At 38.3% G+C, this 16,910-nt stretch overlaps 1 protein-coding gene across 19 annotated transcripts in view; it reads left to right on the top strand.

The window, feature by feature from the left end:
* Positions 1-16,910, top strand: part of DLG1 (discs large MAGUK scaffold protein 1) — a 147,835-nt gene that overhangs the window by 43,031 nt on the left and 87,894 nt on the right. For 14 of the 19 annotated variants that reach the window (XM_086843555.1, XM_086843554.1, XM_086843559.1 and 11 more), the window contains one exon: positions 9,370-9,534. In XM_086843555.1, the coding sequence (XP_086699681.1) occupies positions 9,370-9,534 (165 nt within the window). Of the gene's footprint in view, positions 1-1,620; positions 2,227-9,369; positions 9,535-16,910 lie in introns of those variants that run through there. The other 5 variants (XM_086843574.1, XM_086843570.1, XM_086843569.1 and 2 more) reach the window with 3 other exon arrangements.

Here is a 16,910-nt window from a genome sequence, read left to right as displayed (position 1 = left end):
ATGTTGTTGTGTTTTGCAAGACAGCCTGTGTTGCTTCCCCCCATGCCGTGTTCCACGTGTGGTGCTCGAGTATGTGCTCTGCCCTGTTTCTTCAGCCAGGAGTCTGCTTACTGGGACCCCCATCCAACAGAAGGAACAGAAAGGGGTTTTAGATTCCTCTGTCAGCCTTTCTACTGCCCTTCGTTACCCTTGGATATTCTTGCAAGAAAAACATATTCTAACTTAGCTAGACAAAGAAGGTGCATTTTTGGTTTCTTTACACTCTTTTTTTCTTGTTTTGTGACAATTAAGTTCAGAGTTAGATTTTTTCCTTTGTTCCTTCCCATATTGCTGCACTCTCATGCAGAAGATGATCTACTGTAAGAAATCATGTCTAAGGCTATTTGGTGAAAAATTGTAGGTCACAGCACGTGGTGGAAAGAAAACTATGCTTATTAATATGGAAATACTGTCATCAGTAATCCTTGGAGAGTCTACCAAGAACGAGGTCCTCATGCAAATGAAGTTTATTTTGAGGTTTACTGTGGGCTGAGTTACACATTTTTCTCCAGACATCTTGCCTTAGTTTTGGTTTCATCAATCTGCACATTTATATAAAGATGACGGTCTCAGTATAATTCATGAAGTTACTCGTTTCTGAGCTGCCAGTGTGGATGCAATTTTACACTACACTAAACTTGCTACCTCAGGGGGTGCTTATCAGGTAAACCAAACAAAGTAAAAGGGAGACAACAAAAGACTGCTACAGGTGTAAACTTAAGTGAACAGTTATGTCCTAAAGAGAGTTTACCACTTAATGCAATAAAAAATAGAAATGATGGCTAATGTTATATTATTGAAGTTTTTCACAAAGGCAAGTTAGCTTATGGTACAAGAGCAGAGTAATTGCAGGGGGCATGTTTTGGATCAATTTCTTCAATTTCTGAAATGCAATTTATTAAAATACACAAATAGATCAAAATCCTGCAGAGACCCCTGGACTTGAAAAAAAGGAAATAAAGTTTGACTTTTATAGGGCTTGGTTAAAAAACAAACCCCAAACAAATGATTTAAAAATTTTGCATCTTAGACTTGCTAGCACGCAAGAAAGAACAACAAATTCTAAGGAGACTATGACAGTATTTACCTCTATTCTAAGGAAAAAAGCTTTATTTCTCAAACTCTTTTAAGTGTTCACATGTACAGTTGTTTGAAATGCTTTACCAAGAACTCTTCATAATCAAATCAATACATAGTCCAGATTGTTCATGATTTTATTGTGGTAACAGGGAAAAAGCAGTTTCTGATTTTATTGTGTTGAAGTTGGAGAGTATTCGTGTATTTCTGTACTGTTTCTTTATTACTTTTGGTAGACCATTAGGAATTTTACTCAGCAATTAAAGACCATTTTTTTGGCGTGTCAGATAACCTTGAATTTTTAATGTTTGAAAATGAGGATTAAATATCCCAGAGCCATTCATTTTGTGGTCTGCTGACACTTCCTTGAAAAAGCTAGTGTAAATTGCAGATCAGCAAATTCCCTGCTGTTAAGCTTACAACGTCCCTGGTTTTATAATTACACACAGCTGATTTTAAAATGGGTTTTCACATGCTCATTGGTGCAGTGCGAAAGCACCTTGCAGGAAGCGTCGGGTTTATCTCTATCGGGCCGTGTAACGAGTCCCTTGCTGCAACATCTCGCCCCTCCCCTAAGCAAGCAGCGCACACTGAGCAGTGGCTCTGCTGGAGTTGCTTCTGTTTTCATGGAGGAGATAGCGGTCCTTGCACTGCAGCAGGTGGAGCTGCCTTGGATCTAACCCGGGCTTCTGGCTGAGAGCATCTGAGTATTACTTTGGGCCGTGAGACAGTTGTCACTTCAAGCTGGCGCTAATGTAATTAAATATAAAGCTGACTCAAAAATTTTAAAAATGGACCCAGGATTTTTTCTTTGCTGTTTTTATAAGATCTGGTTTTTAACGTGAAGCAACATTTTTCCTGAAGGATTCAACCTATTTATATAAAGGCTTATTTTTGAACACTATGGACCTAGATTAAATGTCAAAGACAGGCAGCAAGCAGCGCTTACAGAGGCATTTTTCTGGAATCTCAGTCACGGATCGATTGAAGTGCACAGGGTCTGAAAAAATGTCTCCTAGCATAAAAAACTTGGATTGTTTTTCTCCGATGCTATGCCACTGTAAAGTAGCATGTACCAACAACACAATATCTTTAATGTTTGGATGTAAGGTGGGTCTATAAAAGGACTTTCCTGGAAATGTAAGCTGCATTTAATGAATGATTGTCTTTGTGTCTAATGTGACTGTACTTTAAATTTCTGGTTAAATAAGTGTGTGTTTTGTTCCATGCCTTACTCAGTTATCCGAGCTCTTAGTGATGGTGTCAGAAGTAATGAATTATCATGCCAACTGTTTAAAGATCCCTTTGAACAACATTTTGAATTTACTGAATGCCGCATGTAAAATGTCGTCATTCTTCATTAATCAGCATTAATCATCATGTAATCAGTTTATTGCACTTGGCTTTCATTTTCTTCAGCTGTAGAGAATTAAATACACAGGAGACTTGCACTGAGATACAGGGCTGGAAATGCCTCCTGACATCATTTTGATGGAAGCAATTGTTAGTGGCAGGTTTGGGTTTAACAGTGCCCTCGAGCATTTAGTCATTTTAGGACTACATCAGCTGTTTAGGTTTCAGAGGAATAAAACATATATAATTTGAATAGAATATACAGAATAAACAGTCTATTCAGTGTTGTGCCAAAAATGTTTTTAAATTTCTTTTCAGTAAAATTAACACACAATGTCAAGAATATGAGGAGAATGTTGAGTACTGGAAAGCCACTTTGAAATTAAAGGGATATGTGTATGAAGTTACTTTTGAGGCAGAAATTGGGACATCATTCTCTCTAAAACTTTCTTTGTATATTCAGGGTTTCCAAGTCATGTTTGTTATTTTTAACAAAAAAATATTTAAACTAGATTTTATTTTATAAAGTGAGATCACTTGTGTGTACATACATACTCACATATATGCATGTGTGATGCATTTGTGTATATATATGTATGTATGTATATATATGTATGTATATATATATATGTATGTATGTATGACAAAACCTTGATGGTGAATAAATGTCACCTATGTTGGGAGGGAGGAATCTAAATTTTTATGGCTCTTTTGATAGCATAAATATTATAAAACTTGAAGCTGAATGCTTTATTTCCAGGAGGAAGACTTTGCCTTGTTTCAAGTCTTCTTATGCTTGATGTGTCCAAAGCATTTTTCAGTTGGAAATATGTACCTATTTATTGATGCCATTGATATAACACTAAGATTTCTTCTTTTTTTTTTTTCTTGTGGAACTGCACACTCCTTATTTATAAGATATGCTCATGTTTAAACAATGAACTTGGGAAGAAAGCCGTGGAATGAAAATACTCTCGGGCTGGGTTGAGCTGCAGAGCAGGGGTGCTGTTCACTTTAAGAGCAAACTAAAAATATCCATCCAGCACGCAGGCTGCACTTTGGTCATGTTGTGGCGGGGCTGAGCGATGGCGGCGGTCCCTGCGCGGTCCCTGCGCGGTCCCTGCGCGGTCCCTGCGCGGTCCCTGCGCGGTCCCTGCGCGGTCCCGCAGCTGCCCGGGCGCGGGGCGGCCGCCGGGGGGCGCTGCAGGCGCGGCTCCCGCGCCTCGTTCGCCTTCATGGCGGCCTTGGGCCGCACGGCCGGCATCGGGCGCGGGGCATCGGGCACTGGGCAGCCGCAGCCTCCCGAGCGGGGATCACTCGCCGGGAGCGTCCTTAGCATGGTTCGGGCTGATTGTGCACGGTCTCGAGTGTTTATCTGCGGATAAACACGCGTGGCTGTTAATCCCGAGTGCGTGCTCCATGCTGCCTGCATGTACCTCTGGACTGCCCGCATCCCGGACGGACAGGATTTCTGTTCAGTGACTTGCTGGCAGTGCAGCACCTTCTGCACCAGGCACTTGTCAATTTTTGAATAAAAGTTGTAGGGCTGGATAGTACTGAAAATAAAACTCTCTTGTCCTCTGAGAACATACAGCCTTTGAATGCTGAGTAAATATTTACATGGCAATGTGAAGCAGTAATACAGGGTACCTGTACCAGTCCTTCATGTAATGAAACAATCTCATGCAAGTAATCACACAAAACAGTGTTTTCAATTTTCCTTACTTAGATCACGTGAAACCATTCACAATCTGAATGTTCCTTCTTTATTCTTTGTCCTTGGCCTTCTGGAACAGGTGAACTTTATTACAAATATTTCTTGAATTTTTGTAAATGTATGTACTTATCTTCACTTGTTTTATTGTTTGTGGATGTCCATGACATGAATCATTACATAAGTAAGTTTAACATTAGCTGTGCATTTTGACATATGATGGAACACTGTGACCTAAATAACCATGTTATAAGCAGTCATATTCAAGATACAATGTCAAATTGAAACTGTTCAAGAAGGGTGAAATGCCCTATGTCTTTATCACAGTTATTAGAGAAAACTTAGTGCTTTTATTTGGGAATGAAGCAGCTAGTTACTCAAAGTACTGAACTTGGGTTTGAAAAAGCAAAAAACAATAAAAAAAGATTAAAACTCCTCTTCCAATATTGCAAATCATTCAGTTTATCTTATGCTAATGCCTAAGCTGAAAATAATACTGAATGTCCTATTCCATGATTAGTGAAGAAGTTCTAAAAAGATAGAGACACTATCATCTTTCCTTATATTACTTAAGTTTCTTTGTTATTCACAACCCTTAAACTTATCAGTATGAATTGCTGTTTACCTGCAAAGAGATTTTATTTCGGTTTACTAATCTTCTTGGTTTTTTACAACTACATTTTCAAGTTGACTTCAGTTCTGCAATAGTGGAGCATACTTTTAGTTTTGTGTCCTTTTTTTCCTTTGTGTGGAAGGCACTGTTATTTTCCTAAGCACTTGTTTTTAGTTTAGCACTAGAATACAGGAAAGATTTGTACAAAATGCATTAGCATCTTTAATATATTACTAGTTTTTGGTTAGTTTTGTTTTAGCAAGGTATGCAAAATTTTCTGTATTGTTGCTTTTGTTATTAGAGTTGTTGGAAGTCATTTTCTGCTGAAGGGTGTCAGAGTTGTGAAAGCTGGGGAGATGTGGAAGCTATTTAGTCTTCTCTAGCCATTTGTTTTTGACATTGCTTCCAGGTAATTTTATGCAGGAGTGGAAGTGTTGCATGTCAAACAGTGCTTCATAATAACTTCAGTTGCTGGAATGATCTTTGGAAGGGTCCTTAAAGATTTTGCTTAACTGGTAAAGTGGAAAAATTAAAAAAGGACAAGTATTTAAACTTGAGGAATTGCTTACTAATGACCTAATACTGCTTGGTTTCATCATGCTGCCTGTTCATACTGCCTCAGAAAGGGTCTGGCCCTGTGAGCTTTAGTATATTTATCAAATTCAAATTATTAGATTCACTTACTTAAGTCTTATTTTATTCTTAACCTCTTTCTAATCATGGTTGGACCTGTACAGTGAAAATGTAAACTTTACCCAGGGACAGACTGTAAGTCAGGCTGTGCTTTCCTGGAATTTCTTGCTTTAGTTGTTGGAAGTGAGCAGTAACTTGGGAGTTGTATGGCTGGTGGGTGGGGAGGGCTAAAGTCTGGAGAAGAAAGGGAGTTTGAAATATCTTCTTTTTAAAATACAGATAAGAGGTTAAGAAGACTAAAGTGGACTTCTTAGAATGAGTTTCCTAAAACTTTTCCGTGCTTTTGCTGTGAACAGGTGATCTCTGTTATGAAAAATGGTGCTATAAAATGTCCAGAAAAATTTTGACTGCAAATTGTTGCAGATACTTTGTTAGTTCTTATTTCTAACTTAGCTAGGCCTGAGAGTTGAAATTGTGGGCCTGAAAAATGGTTTCACTGTGGTGAATTGGGTTCATTTTTGAGTTTCATCTCATGCAAACTAGCACTGGTTTATTAAAGTAAATGGATTTTTCAGTAGTAGTAGTGACCATAGAGTTTGGTGACATTTCAAAGCTTAATGTGGATATAATTTAGCCTGAAGATATTCTGTTAACTATGTTGCATCTGAAATGTTTTAAATTAATTTTGACACACCTGTATTATGCAACAGAATCATTTGGGGCAGTGTCTCTGTCAGAAGTATGTGTTAAATGTTTAGTACTTGGTTGCTTTGGACTTAAAATTAAGGTTATAAATTGTAAAGCAGTCCATAAAGCTCCTTGAGGAGTTAAATTACTTGGCCACTACCTAATTGAGTACTCGGAGGTGTGCAGCTGAGACTGTCTGCAAGTTCAGAGCTGCTTTGCCACCACACCTTTTCATTTCCTTTGATGTGTCCCTTGCTAGGCTGTCTCTTGTAAATTAGGATCTCCTTGGAGCCTGGATTTGGGTTTGGGATTACATTCTCTTACTTGTAAGCGGAGTAAAGACCTGCTCCTAGCTGCTGGAGGTGGGTTGGCCTTACTGTTTACCTGCTCTTCTCCTTGTTCTGCCAGCATTGCTGTGTGCCTCAGCTTGTCATGAGCCACTTCAGGGAACTACAGAAAATTTGTTACTGCTGGAAGAGGGGAAAAAACATTCTGCTGGAATAGTTTGCTCGCTGTCTGAAGTCAGCTGTGTGCTCCCAGCAAGGGGCAGGGAGATGAAGTTGTTCAGCCTGACCAAGAGCAAGTGAATGGGTTATGCTTCTTCTGACCCTGGCTGCCCTTGGAGAGAGCTGGGCTGTACTGTGAAATTGTGTCTTTAGACCCCATGGAGGGGAACTTGCACAGGGCTTTGGATGAAGCAGCACAATTAACTTGGCATGACTGGAACAGCAGACTGAGTTCTTGTTCAGGCGCTGGCAGCTCCTGGGAGAGCAAGGGAAGGGGCAGTGGTGAGTGGTGGCTGTTTGACCAACCAGCTCACTTGAACGTGCTGCCTCAGACAAGAGACGCACTGTATTCAGGGGTGGTGCTCTGTAGTAAAGCAGTAGAAACACTTCCATGGATAATTAGCTGTTACAAGATACACTAGTTTGCTTTACTGAAAGCACTTTGCTCAAAAGTACTTTTTGTGAAGGGCTGAGATGCCTTTCAGAATAGGTTGTAGCATGGATATTATGTTTTCTTGCACTTCATAGAATCACAGCATCAACAAGGTTGGAAAATACATTTGAGATCCTCAAGTCAGACCTATGACCTAACACCACCTTGTCAACTGGCAAGTGGCACTAAGTTTTCTTAAACAGCTTCACATCAAATAGTAACGTCAGTCTCAAATACTACATCAAAATCTAATTAAGAGTTCACTTTTAAATTTTTTTTTGAGAAGACTGTAGGCCCTGTCACTGCCTTTTAGGGGAGAATTCTTTGTTGCAACATTTTTTCATTTTAAGTCAAAATAATGAAATACTGAGCTATTAAAGCTTCATATATTATAAGCATTGATGCACTCTATAATGTAAACATATATCTATATCTGAAATCCAGAGCCTGTTTATATTCAGTCATGTTCAAGAATCTGTTTCTAATAAAGTACCTGTTTCCAAGAAATATATCTGGTTTCAGGAAAAAAAGCAAGGTAATTCTGTGTTTTGTCTAAAGATATTAACTGTTCTGTAATGGAAATTAGTTTTGATTGACCTGTGACTAATTGACTAATTAGAGTGTTCAGAGTTTTTTTTTGTGTGGATGTTGTGTGCACCCTGGCCCTCACAGTAAAACTGGAATGATCCACTACTTCTGGCTTCTACAGGATCTTGTCTGAGATGATCTGGAAACTAAATCCACTTTCAAATAATTTTCCTGTATTTCATGATGAAATCAAAGCTTAAGATCTGCTAGGGACATTTGGCATCATAAGTATAGCCAAATACAGCCTTCGTCAGTGGAGCAGGTTGCTTTAAACTCACAGAATTCCTACATTCTCTGATGCTGCAAGACATTTTCTCTGCTTCTTGGAGCTCCAGTGTTTATTTTCTCTAATTGCCAGTGTGGTCAAATTTATACTCTGGTAACGTATCCTTGAATTTTTGGCTAACACTTTGTTTAAATTATAATTCTTCTTTGTTCCCAATGTTTAATATGGCTGCTCTAGAGAACTAATGTCAATTCCTTTCAGGGTTTTATTTTGATAAGTGAAAAACAAGTCAATCTCAGAAAAAAGATGAATGGCAGCAGTCTGAGGCTGAGCAATCCAGCATCTCACTGCTGCAGGGAAAGGAAAGAAAAAGAACTTTTATTTTCTGGTAGTAGTGAGCTATTAAGTTGATTATCTCATGAAACCTCTCTGCTAAAAATTTGAAAAATTAGGGCTTTTTGAGTAACCACTGTGAATTTTCATAACTGTCAGATGTCACCATCTCTCCTTTGGTACTTGCAGCTGAGGAGAAGGTATGGAAGTGTTTGGAGTTGGGTTCTTGTGGTCATAGAAGTTGTAATACACTTGCTTTCAGGAGTTATTTCTTATGCTGGAAGAAGAGAGTCTTGTGCTTCTTTGCTAATTAGTATTTTTAGAGAAACATTTGAATTGCTTCTACTTTACACTTGGGTTAAGAATGTGTTAAGCATTACAGGAGCTGATAACTGATAGATCATTTTAAGCAATTTTGTTGGTCGTTTACCCTAGATGTTAACTTTGTAATGTTGCAGGTGTTTTTGGTGAAGGGAATGGATCTTTGTGTTAACCTGAAATAGAAAATGCGTGTAACTGTTGAGAGGGTTAGAAGTTATGCACTGTTTGTCAGATAGTGCCTTGGTGTAGTGTTCTGTGCTTACAGACAAGTGGGTTACTTACAGTTATCTACTGGGTTATAATATATAAAAGAATTACCAGGAAAATGTCTGGTTTTGACTTAAGCTATTGTATGTAGATCTTGACATTCTGCTTAAAAGAAACCCTAAAGAAATATTTTCTATCTTAAATATGCTTCAATAACAGGAATAACTTTTCCCAAGATTAAAATGACTATGTGTTTAGAAGGTTTTTCTGTACATTTAATAATATGACATGTTTTCCCTATCACTATTATCAACTATTTATGTACTTGGGAGTATAGTAGTAGTGTGTGAATGTGCTTGGAAAATGTTGGGATATTTCTTAAGGACATAGTAGACCCTGCAGGGGTTTAGGTAGCTTTATAGTAATCCCAGGTGGGACTAAAAGGGCTGGAACATTCTTGGATAGGACCAGTCTTTAAACTAAAAATGCTAATTAACATTTTTATTTATAGGTTTTATTGCCTTGAAGTCAACAAGGTCAGAAGAACAACTATTTCTGTCTGACTTAGGTTTTCTGGATAATCTTTTCTCATTTCTGTGGTGGCCTGATCTTTTTCTTTATATTTTTTTTTTTTTTCAGAAATACCGCTATCAGGATGAAGATACACCCCCACAGGAGCACAGCTCTCCACACATTGCCAATGAGGTGACAGGTCCAGAGCTGGTTCATGTATCAGAGAAGAATCTGTCACAGATCGAGAATGTCCATGGATTTGTTTCCCATTCTCATATTTCACCAGTAAAGGTAAGCATTTTTAAAGTTAAAGACTGGACTGTTTGGGTATGCTCCCCGGGAATTTAATTTTGTAGGGAAAAAAAGTGCTTGCAAAGTATCTCTTTCTGGTTTTTTTTATGGAACTGTTTATTTGTGAAATTTACTTTGCAGACATTTAATCATTGACTTAGTTCCACACATTCTAGACATGCATGGTAGTAAAATGCCCAGAAAACAACTATTCTATACCTATTACTATAGGTAACTGGAGATTCTGGATGTACTTTTGGGGGGCACTGTAGTTCACGCTGTTGGTTTAATTTTAGATTTTTGGTCAGAAACCTGTAGAGTCAATTCTGAGTTTGTTTTTAGTCATTATTTTAATTGAGGATCTATGTGCAATATGCAATAAGCCAAGTGCAATATATGTCTCTGGATAATTTCAGCATGCAGCACTGTTATTTTCAGGATTGTTTCAGTAACTTGAAGACAGAATTAAAGATTTAGACAACAAACTGAGTGTGAGGTTTGGGAGGAGTTAATAACAGGCAGTTTTATTTACTGTGGTAGTAGATAGATGTAGCTCAATCATATTTTGAATAGCACAGTGCTTTTGTGTGTCAGACTAAATGCTGTTTTCTATAACAACTCTGAGTCTTTATGGCTGGCTTTGAGGGAAAAGTGGAGAAATTATTTGATACTGGGGAATGTTTGGGCCTTAGAGTGATGAGATAGACTTACATTGTGGTAGTCTTGGTACTTTTAGCATGAATTGTTTGTGTGTGATAGTGTCCTTTTTAACTGCAAAGAACAAATGCTGTTACACTGAGAACAGCCCTGGGGAGAAGGACTTGAAGGTGATGCTGGATGAGAGGCTGAACATGACCCAACAATGTGCACTCATAGCCTAGAAAGCCAGACATGTTCTGGGCTGCATCCAAAGCAGTGAGGGGAGGGAGGGAATTCTGCCCCTCTGTGCTGCTTTGCTGAGACCCCACCTGCAGTGCTGTATCCAGCTCTGGGGTCCCCCACTAAAGATGGACACAAATCTGTTGGAGCAGGCCCAGAGGAAGGCACTATGACCATCAGAGGGCTGGAGCACCTCTCCTGTGGAGACCCACTGTGTTGGGGCTGCTCATCCTGGAGGACCTTAGAGCCCCTTCCAGTACATAAAGTGGCTGTAAGAAAGCTGGATAGGGAATTTTTGCAAGGTCATGTAGTGATAGGACAAGATAGGGAAGGGCTTTAAACTGAAAGAGGGTGGATTTAGATTAGATATTAGTAAGAAATTCTTTCTCATGAGTGATAAAGCCCTGGCACAGGCTGCCCAGAGAGGGTGTGGCTGCCCAATCCATGGAAGTGTTCAAGGCCAGATTGGATGGGGCTTTGAGCAACCTGGTCTAGTGCAGGGTCTTCGAGCCTGCAGGCAGGGATTGATTTAATTTAGATGATCTTTAAGGCCCTTTCCAACACAAATAATTCTAAGATATTTTAAGAAAAAAATGTTTTGAACCTACTTATGTTTCCATTTTTTCAATTATGAAAAAAATGTTCAATGTATCACCTCTTTATCATTGACTATAAGGATTTTATAGAAGAACCAGTTATAGTGTGAGTGCATTTAGTAATTGTTTTCCAGCTTTTCTGAAAGTTTTAAAATGTATATGATGATATTGAACCAGTGATTCTTACTTGTATCTCCATAATGAACTCCCTGTATTTTTCCATAGTCTTCAGCTAGACAAGCTGAATTCTTTAAGCCTTAATGAATAACCTTTTATAAGTGGGCTATATTGCCCTCTGAAGAGTCTTCTGAGAATACTCATGTGACAAAGCTTTCATTTTTGGGAATTGCTAGGACTTCAAACTTTTCTTGCTTATGAAGTTAGACTCATAGTAACACACTTTCACATGTCTAATTCCCTGAATTTATTGAAGTTTGGAAAGTAATGAAACAGCTTTTATGTGCAACCATTAAAAATAGAAAAATCCTCTTAAGGTCTTTAAGGGACTTAAGGTCAACTCTGTTTATTCACAAGCTTTTCCTAATTCCTAGAGCAGTTAGTTTTGCCTTTTAGAAAGCATGAAGGGATCAAAAAGTCAAGGAAGGGAGCTGTAAAACTGTCAGGAAAAAAGGAAACTACTTTCAAAATAGAATTAACAAAATTAAGAATTAAGTATAGTTGCAATATATGGTGAGGCCTTTTCAAAGTACGGTGTTGTAGGTCTCTGAGAAGGATTGCTGTTGTCTGTCTCACACTGGTAAATGCTGGGAAGTCATCACTCAATAGGGAAGAATGTTCATAAGGGGAGGATTATCACTGAGTTTGTATTACCATTTTCAGCATATATTTGATTTTTTCAGATGGCTCCTCTATATTGATTTCAAAGCAATATATGGTAAATTGAAATTGTTCAAAGCTTTGTTCATCTGAAAACTGGGGTGGGTGTTGCAGGTTTCCGTTTTTACCAGCATTTTGTGTAATTTTGAATTCTGATGCTAATTGGCTGCTGGATTGCTTCTCTCCTGAATAAAAACCCAAGGTTGCTGTTGTATTTTGGTCTGATGATGCAAGGTGCTCATGGTTTTGGCATAGCTTGTGCTGAAGATTAATTTAGCAGCAACAGCTCTGATTTAAAGAGTGCTTTGTGTGATTTATTTGGTAGGTTGGCTTGGTGCACTGTGTGAGGACCAAGTCTTGGCTGATAGACAAAATCTTGATCAGCTTTTTTCAATAGTTCATTGCTTAAGGAAACTAAATGTAATAGAGAATGTTGTGTTTATGAATTAATGAATAAAATATGAAGAGGAGTTTGTTTTTCGTTTTAAATATAAATGTTAAATGAACTTAAATTTTCAAATACAGAGTTGTTAGTTTGAAGAAGTCAGTGGTCTTATGATTATATGTTGCTCAGTGCTGCAGAGGCCAGTAGAATTGGATTTTGAGGAATACCTTCTGTTATAGCAAGCTCTCTGCAGTGTGGAGCAATAATATAAAACAGAAGAGAAGGGAGATGCCTGGTTCTGACTAGTTTGCATTTTGTTCTTGAGAGAAGCTTTCAAATACTCTAGGACTTAAAACAACTTTTATAACTTACTTGGACAGGTGGATCTTATTTCTAAGAGTAGTTTTCAATGGCCAAAAATACAAATTCGTATCCCAAATTTTTGATGATGAGTATGTGATTGCTATTTATCAAATGTCAAGTACTGTAGTAAATGAAGGTGGTTTTTTTTCTTGATGGGGAATGTGCTACCTATTGGGTTAAAACATTGCATGTTTGCAATAAGCATAAAATAAGAGGTTAGCTGTACTAATTTAAAATTTAAGACTTACAGGTTTTGTCTTGTTAGAGCGGAGCTTTGTCAACTAAAGAAGAAGTGTTTACTTCCTCTCAAGTCTCAAGTTACAAATAAGTAAAGTTGGCCCAGGATATGTGTCCTCTGTTCTCTAATACTGTGTAAAATGGAATGCTAATGGTATAAAACAGCTTTAAAAAAATTATTTAATGGTAGAGAATCATGAAGGAATAGTGAAAATGATTCAACTTCAAATCCCTCACAAATATTCCGCCCCAAAGTTTTGAAGAATATTTTCAGGTAGTTAGGCAGCTAATAGCAGAATTTCTTCAGTAGGGGGTTTCCAAATTCCGCCTGGAAACGCGTGGTTCCAGTGTGAGGTCCCGAGAGCTCTGAGATGCTCTGCTCTGCAGATTGGCCGCGAGATGGCGATGCCACAACAGGGTTTGCTTCAATGCAGCACTGAATTTAGAGCTGCAGGACACATCCTGATCTACAGATCCTGTAGATCACAGCCCCTTCTGAATGACGGCTTTGAGTTAAAATTGGGTGTTATTAAACAGTCCAATCAAGTGAAATCTGTCACAGATGTGATATGGTACCAAGAAAGCTTTTAAACTGTGGAGTGAAAGCTGAGGTTTTCTATCAAGGAAAAAAAGCTCTGAATAACAGATTATTACAAGGCCATAAGGTAGTGAGTCTATAAGACTAAGGTGCAATAAGACAAAAAAACTCCCACAAAGTAATCTTGATTTAGAGAAAACTGAGTATGACATATTATTTATCATATATATGATGTAGCATGGCAATTCAGTTTTTAAGTGTAGAACCTGGTTGGGGCTTCCATGTATTTCTGTAATATGTTTGTGTATTGTGTGTTGGTATTTGGGGCTAATTTGTCCCTGTTATTGCAGAAACTCTAAATGAAACATGTAATAATTTGTAAGCTACTAAATATATCTTGTACTGGAAAAACATACCATGAATAGCACAATAAATCTTTACCTTGCTTTGAAATAAATTCTTAATATTGCAATATTCAGCGCATTTCCATTAAATCCATAATTCTCTATTTGAAACTTGCACAAGTTCTTAAAAACTTTTCAAAGTAGTTGATAAGTTTATAGTTGATAAGTTTATAAATTATCATGTGGCTGCATGTGGTAACAGAAAGCTAAACTTACTGCTTGAGAAAAGTCTCTGCCATTCTCCTTTCTTTAATCAAATCTTTTTCAATGATCTATCTCTGGAGATTTTCACCATAGCGCCAATCTTCAGAGGGTGCAAGGAAAATGCCTGCACCTGGTTTGTTCCTTTCATGTGTCACAGAAATGGACAGCTGAACAGAAATGTTTTAGTTGAAACACTGTACTGGCTTTATTAGTCTAGTAAGGGGCCTAAAATTGCTTGTTCATGCTGTACATTAAAATTTTAATTACTAAGTTGTGCATCTATAAGGAGCTAAAGACATTCTAGTGGTTGAATGGTATCTCTAGAACAGCTTTGTGCAATCATCAGTGGAGTAGCAGAACACTCTAGGAATCGTGAGAAGTAGGTTTGGGTTGGTGAGTGAAGTCTTTAACTTGTAGTTCTATAATCATGGACTATTTTCTCTATTTTGTGCCGCACAGTTGGGCTGCTTTCCTGTCCTCACATGTTCCCAGGAATGGTCATCCCTGAGCAGGGGGTGCTGTGGACAGGCAATGCAGGGATTAGCATTCCCATTGCTGGCCGCCTGCAATCTCCTGCACAGACCTGTCATTTGGCTGGGGTTGTTGTATTCTGCTACTGAACTTGTGCTTCAGGTGATACAGTAAAAATCCTCTCTTCCCTTTACCAAAGGGAACATGTGGATGTGACTTCATAATATTATGACATTAAATGCAAATGAGTTACTGTTTTCCTGTCTCTGAACAATGAAATGCTTCAAACTGGGGTGAAATACTGCTCCTCACTGAATAAAAGATTGAAGTTTTACCCCCAGATTCTAATCTAAGGAATCTTTTTGCCCAGGTGAAGCACCCAGGGAATACCTTTGAAGCAGTGCCTATGCCCATTGCCAGTGCCCCTGTGCTTTATCTCTGCTTATCCCTTGCAGTGTCAGATCTGGGAGAAAATATTGAGGCTCAGTTTGCATTAGAGTGCAAGTAGTCTTTTATTAGTATAAAAGCAGTAAGACAGAGTTTACCTTCTTTGACTCTGAACCTCTGTTGGAGCTTGTGATTGTGTATTGAGCAGGGAAGGATCACTCTACACCTTCACTGTTCACTGCTGAGAGAGGCAGTAGGTTAGTTGGCCATTTTATTTGACCTAGCGCTATGAGTGCCTGTAGGGTGAGAAGTATGTCCTTCAGCCTTTCCTTTCCTCTTGCTTAGAAACAGCAGCTGGTGGTTTCGTGCCCTCAATCCTTTGTGGACACATAGTTTCAAAAAAAAAGTCTAGTGTATCAGCGGTACCCAAACCTTTGTTGAGACAGGTTTTGTAACCCTAGCATAGCGCTTCTGCTGACTCCATGCACTGTCTGTGAAATAAATATCTTGTGCCCACTTGGTGTATATCTGCTTTTTTTGTGCTTTTTTCCACATGTCTAGTCATCTTTGGAAAAGTATTTCCAGGACCTAATGGTATTTAAGCTTAATGGTTTTAAATTACCCCTGATTTGTTATCTATTAGTGCTGCAGTGCTGTGTAATAGCCTGCTTATCCTGACTGTGGTATCACAGGAATGAGAGATGGCAAGGTGGTACTTGTTCTTAAAATAGCTTCCAGAAGGGAGAGGAGAAATTGGAACTTGCTCTCATTTCTGTACTGGCAAAGCACAGTGAAACTGTTCTAAAGAGCAGAATCAATGAGCATGTGGAGAAATGTGAGATGAGAAAGCAATGAATGCATTGCAAAGAGAATTTCTGCAGCATAAATCCCTTAAAGCATAAAGAACATCTTGTTGATGTAGGTTTTTAGGTTTTATGAGAGGCACACAATAGGCACACTCAAAAAAGACTATGGAGAAACTTAAGCTATCATGAAATAAGAAAAGGATTTTGGGATTTAGTTGTTAAAAAAAACCAAAGCAAACAAAAATGCCCCACCAAAACCAAACCAACAACAAAAGGAAAGTAAAGGGTAAGGAAGAAGATTAGTAATCATGGATGGACGTTACCAGAAGGATCTTGGAAGAACTTGTGTTCTCATTGCATTATCTAAGAAGAATAAGAATTCAGGGTTATAAAGATTAATGGAATAATCATCTCAGTACTAAATTTACAGTCAGAAAGGCAAATGGAATACAAGGAATAATCAACAAAGCAAATGGGAATAAAACTGCATTATCTTATCATTCCAGAAATCTGCTCCTTTCATTATCTTGATTAAGAAGGCAAATTTAGATACTCAAAGAAGAACAACAAGAATGGTCAGAGACAGAGGGCAGCTACTGTCAAATGAAGGATGAACTAGTTTGACTCCTCTGGTAAAGAGTTGACTCAGGAGATACCAATGAAACTACAGTTAGTAATGCTGAGCCTCTAAAATGATAAAAATTACTAGGGAATGGTTATTTCAGAAATTAAATTTTATATTCAGAACTATAGATTAGCAGGTGATAATTGTTTTATAGCCCATCAACACAGTGATCTACAGTCAGCCTCTGACTGAAATAATCTTTCAACTACTGGTAGTCTTTTGGTTTCCAGCTATACCAACCAAGGTATTAGAGCATACATTGCTTGTTTCTTCAACTGCAAACAAGGACCTTTACTGAACTCCTTCGCATTAAACTCTGTGGAAATAGCTGCTATATAAATGTGCATATTTACACATCCTTCCTTCAATGCTAACAATCTCCTTTCCATGTGAACCCAAATCTTGTGCTGGTAATACTATTAGGTTCCCTTCTTTTTATCTCCTGGTGCGTCTTCTTTCCAATCCTCTCTGTTTTCTCAAGTGCTTCCCTGGAAGTGTTTCAGAGCTTGTGGAGCTGCTGTTAAAACAGCCTTCTCTGTTAACTGGGAGAGTTTTTCTGCTCTCAGGAAGGCTAATGGTCTTTATGAATTGAACCCTGTGGCTTCAAGGTTAGCCAGCAGTCAAAGTAATTTTAATTTCCTCTT

Source organism: Cyanistes caeruleus, chromosome 10 (assembly GCF_971803275.1).
Source record: "Cyanistes caeruleus chromosome 10, bCyaCae1.hap1.1, whole genome shotgun sequence".
In the NCBI taxonomy this organism is placed as follows: domain Eukaryota; kingdom Metazoa; phylum Chordata; class Aves; order Passeriformes; family Paridae; genus Cyanistes; species Cyanistes caeruleus.
The sequence above is the reverse complement of the archived record's forward strand: the minus strand, read 5'-3'. Positions and strand labels throughout refer to the sequence as shown.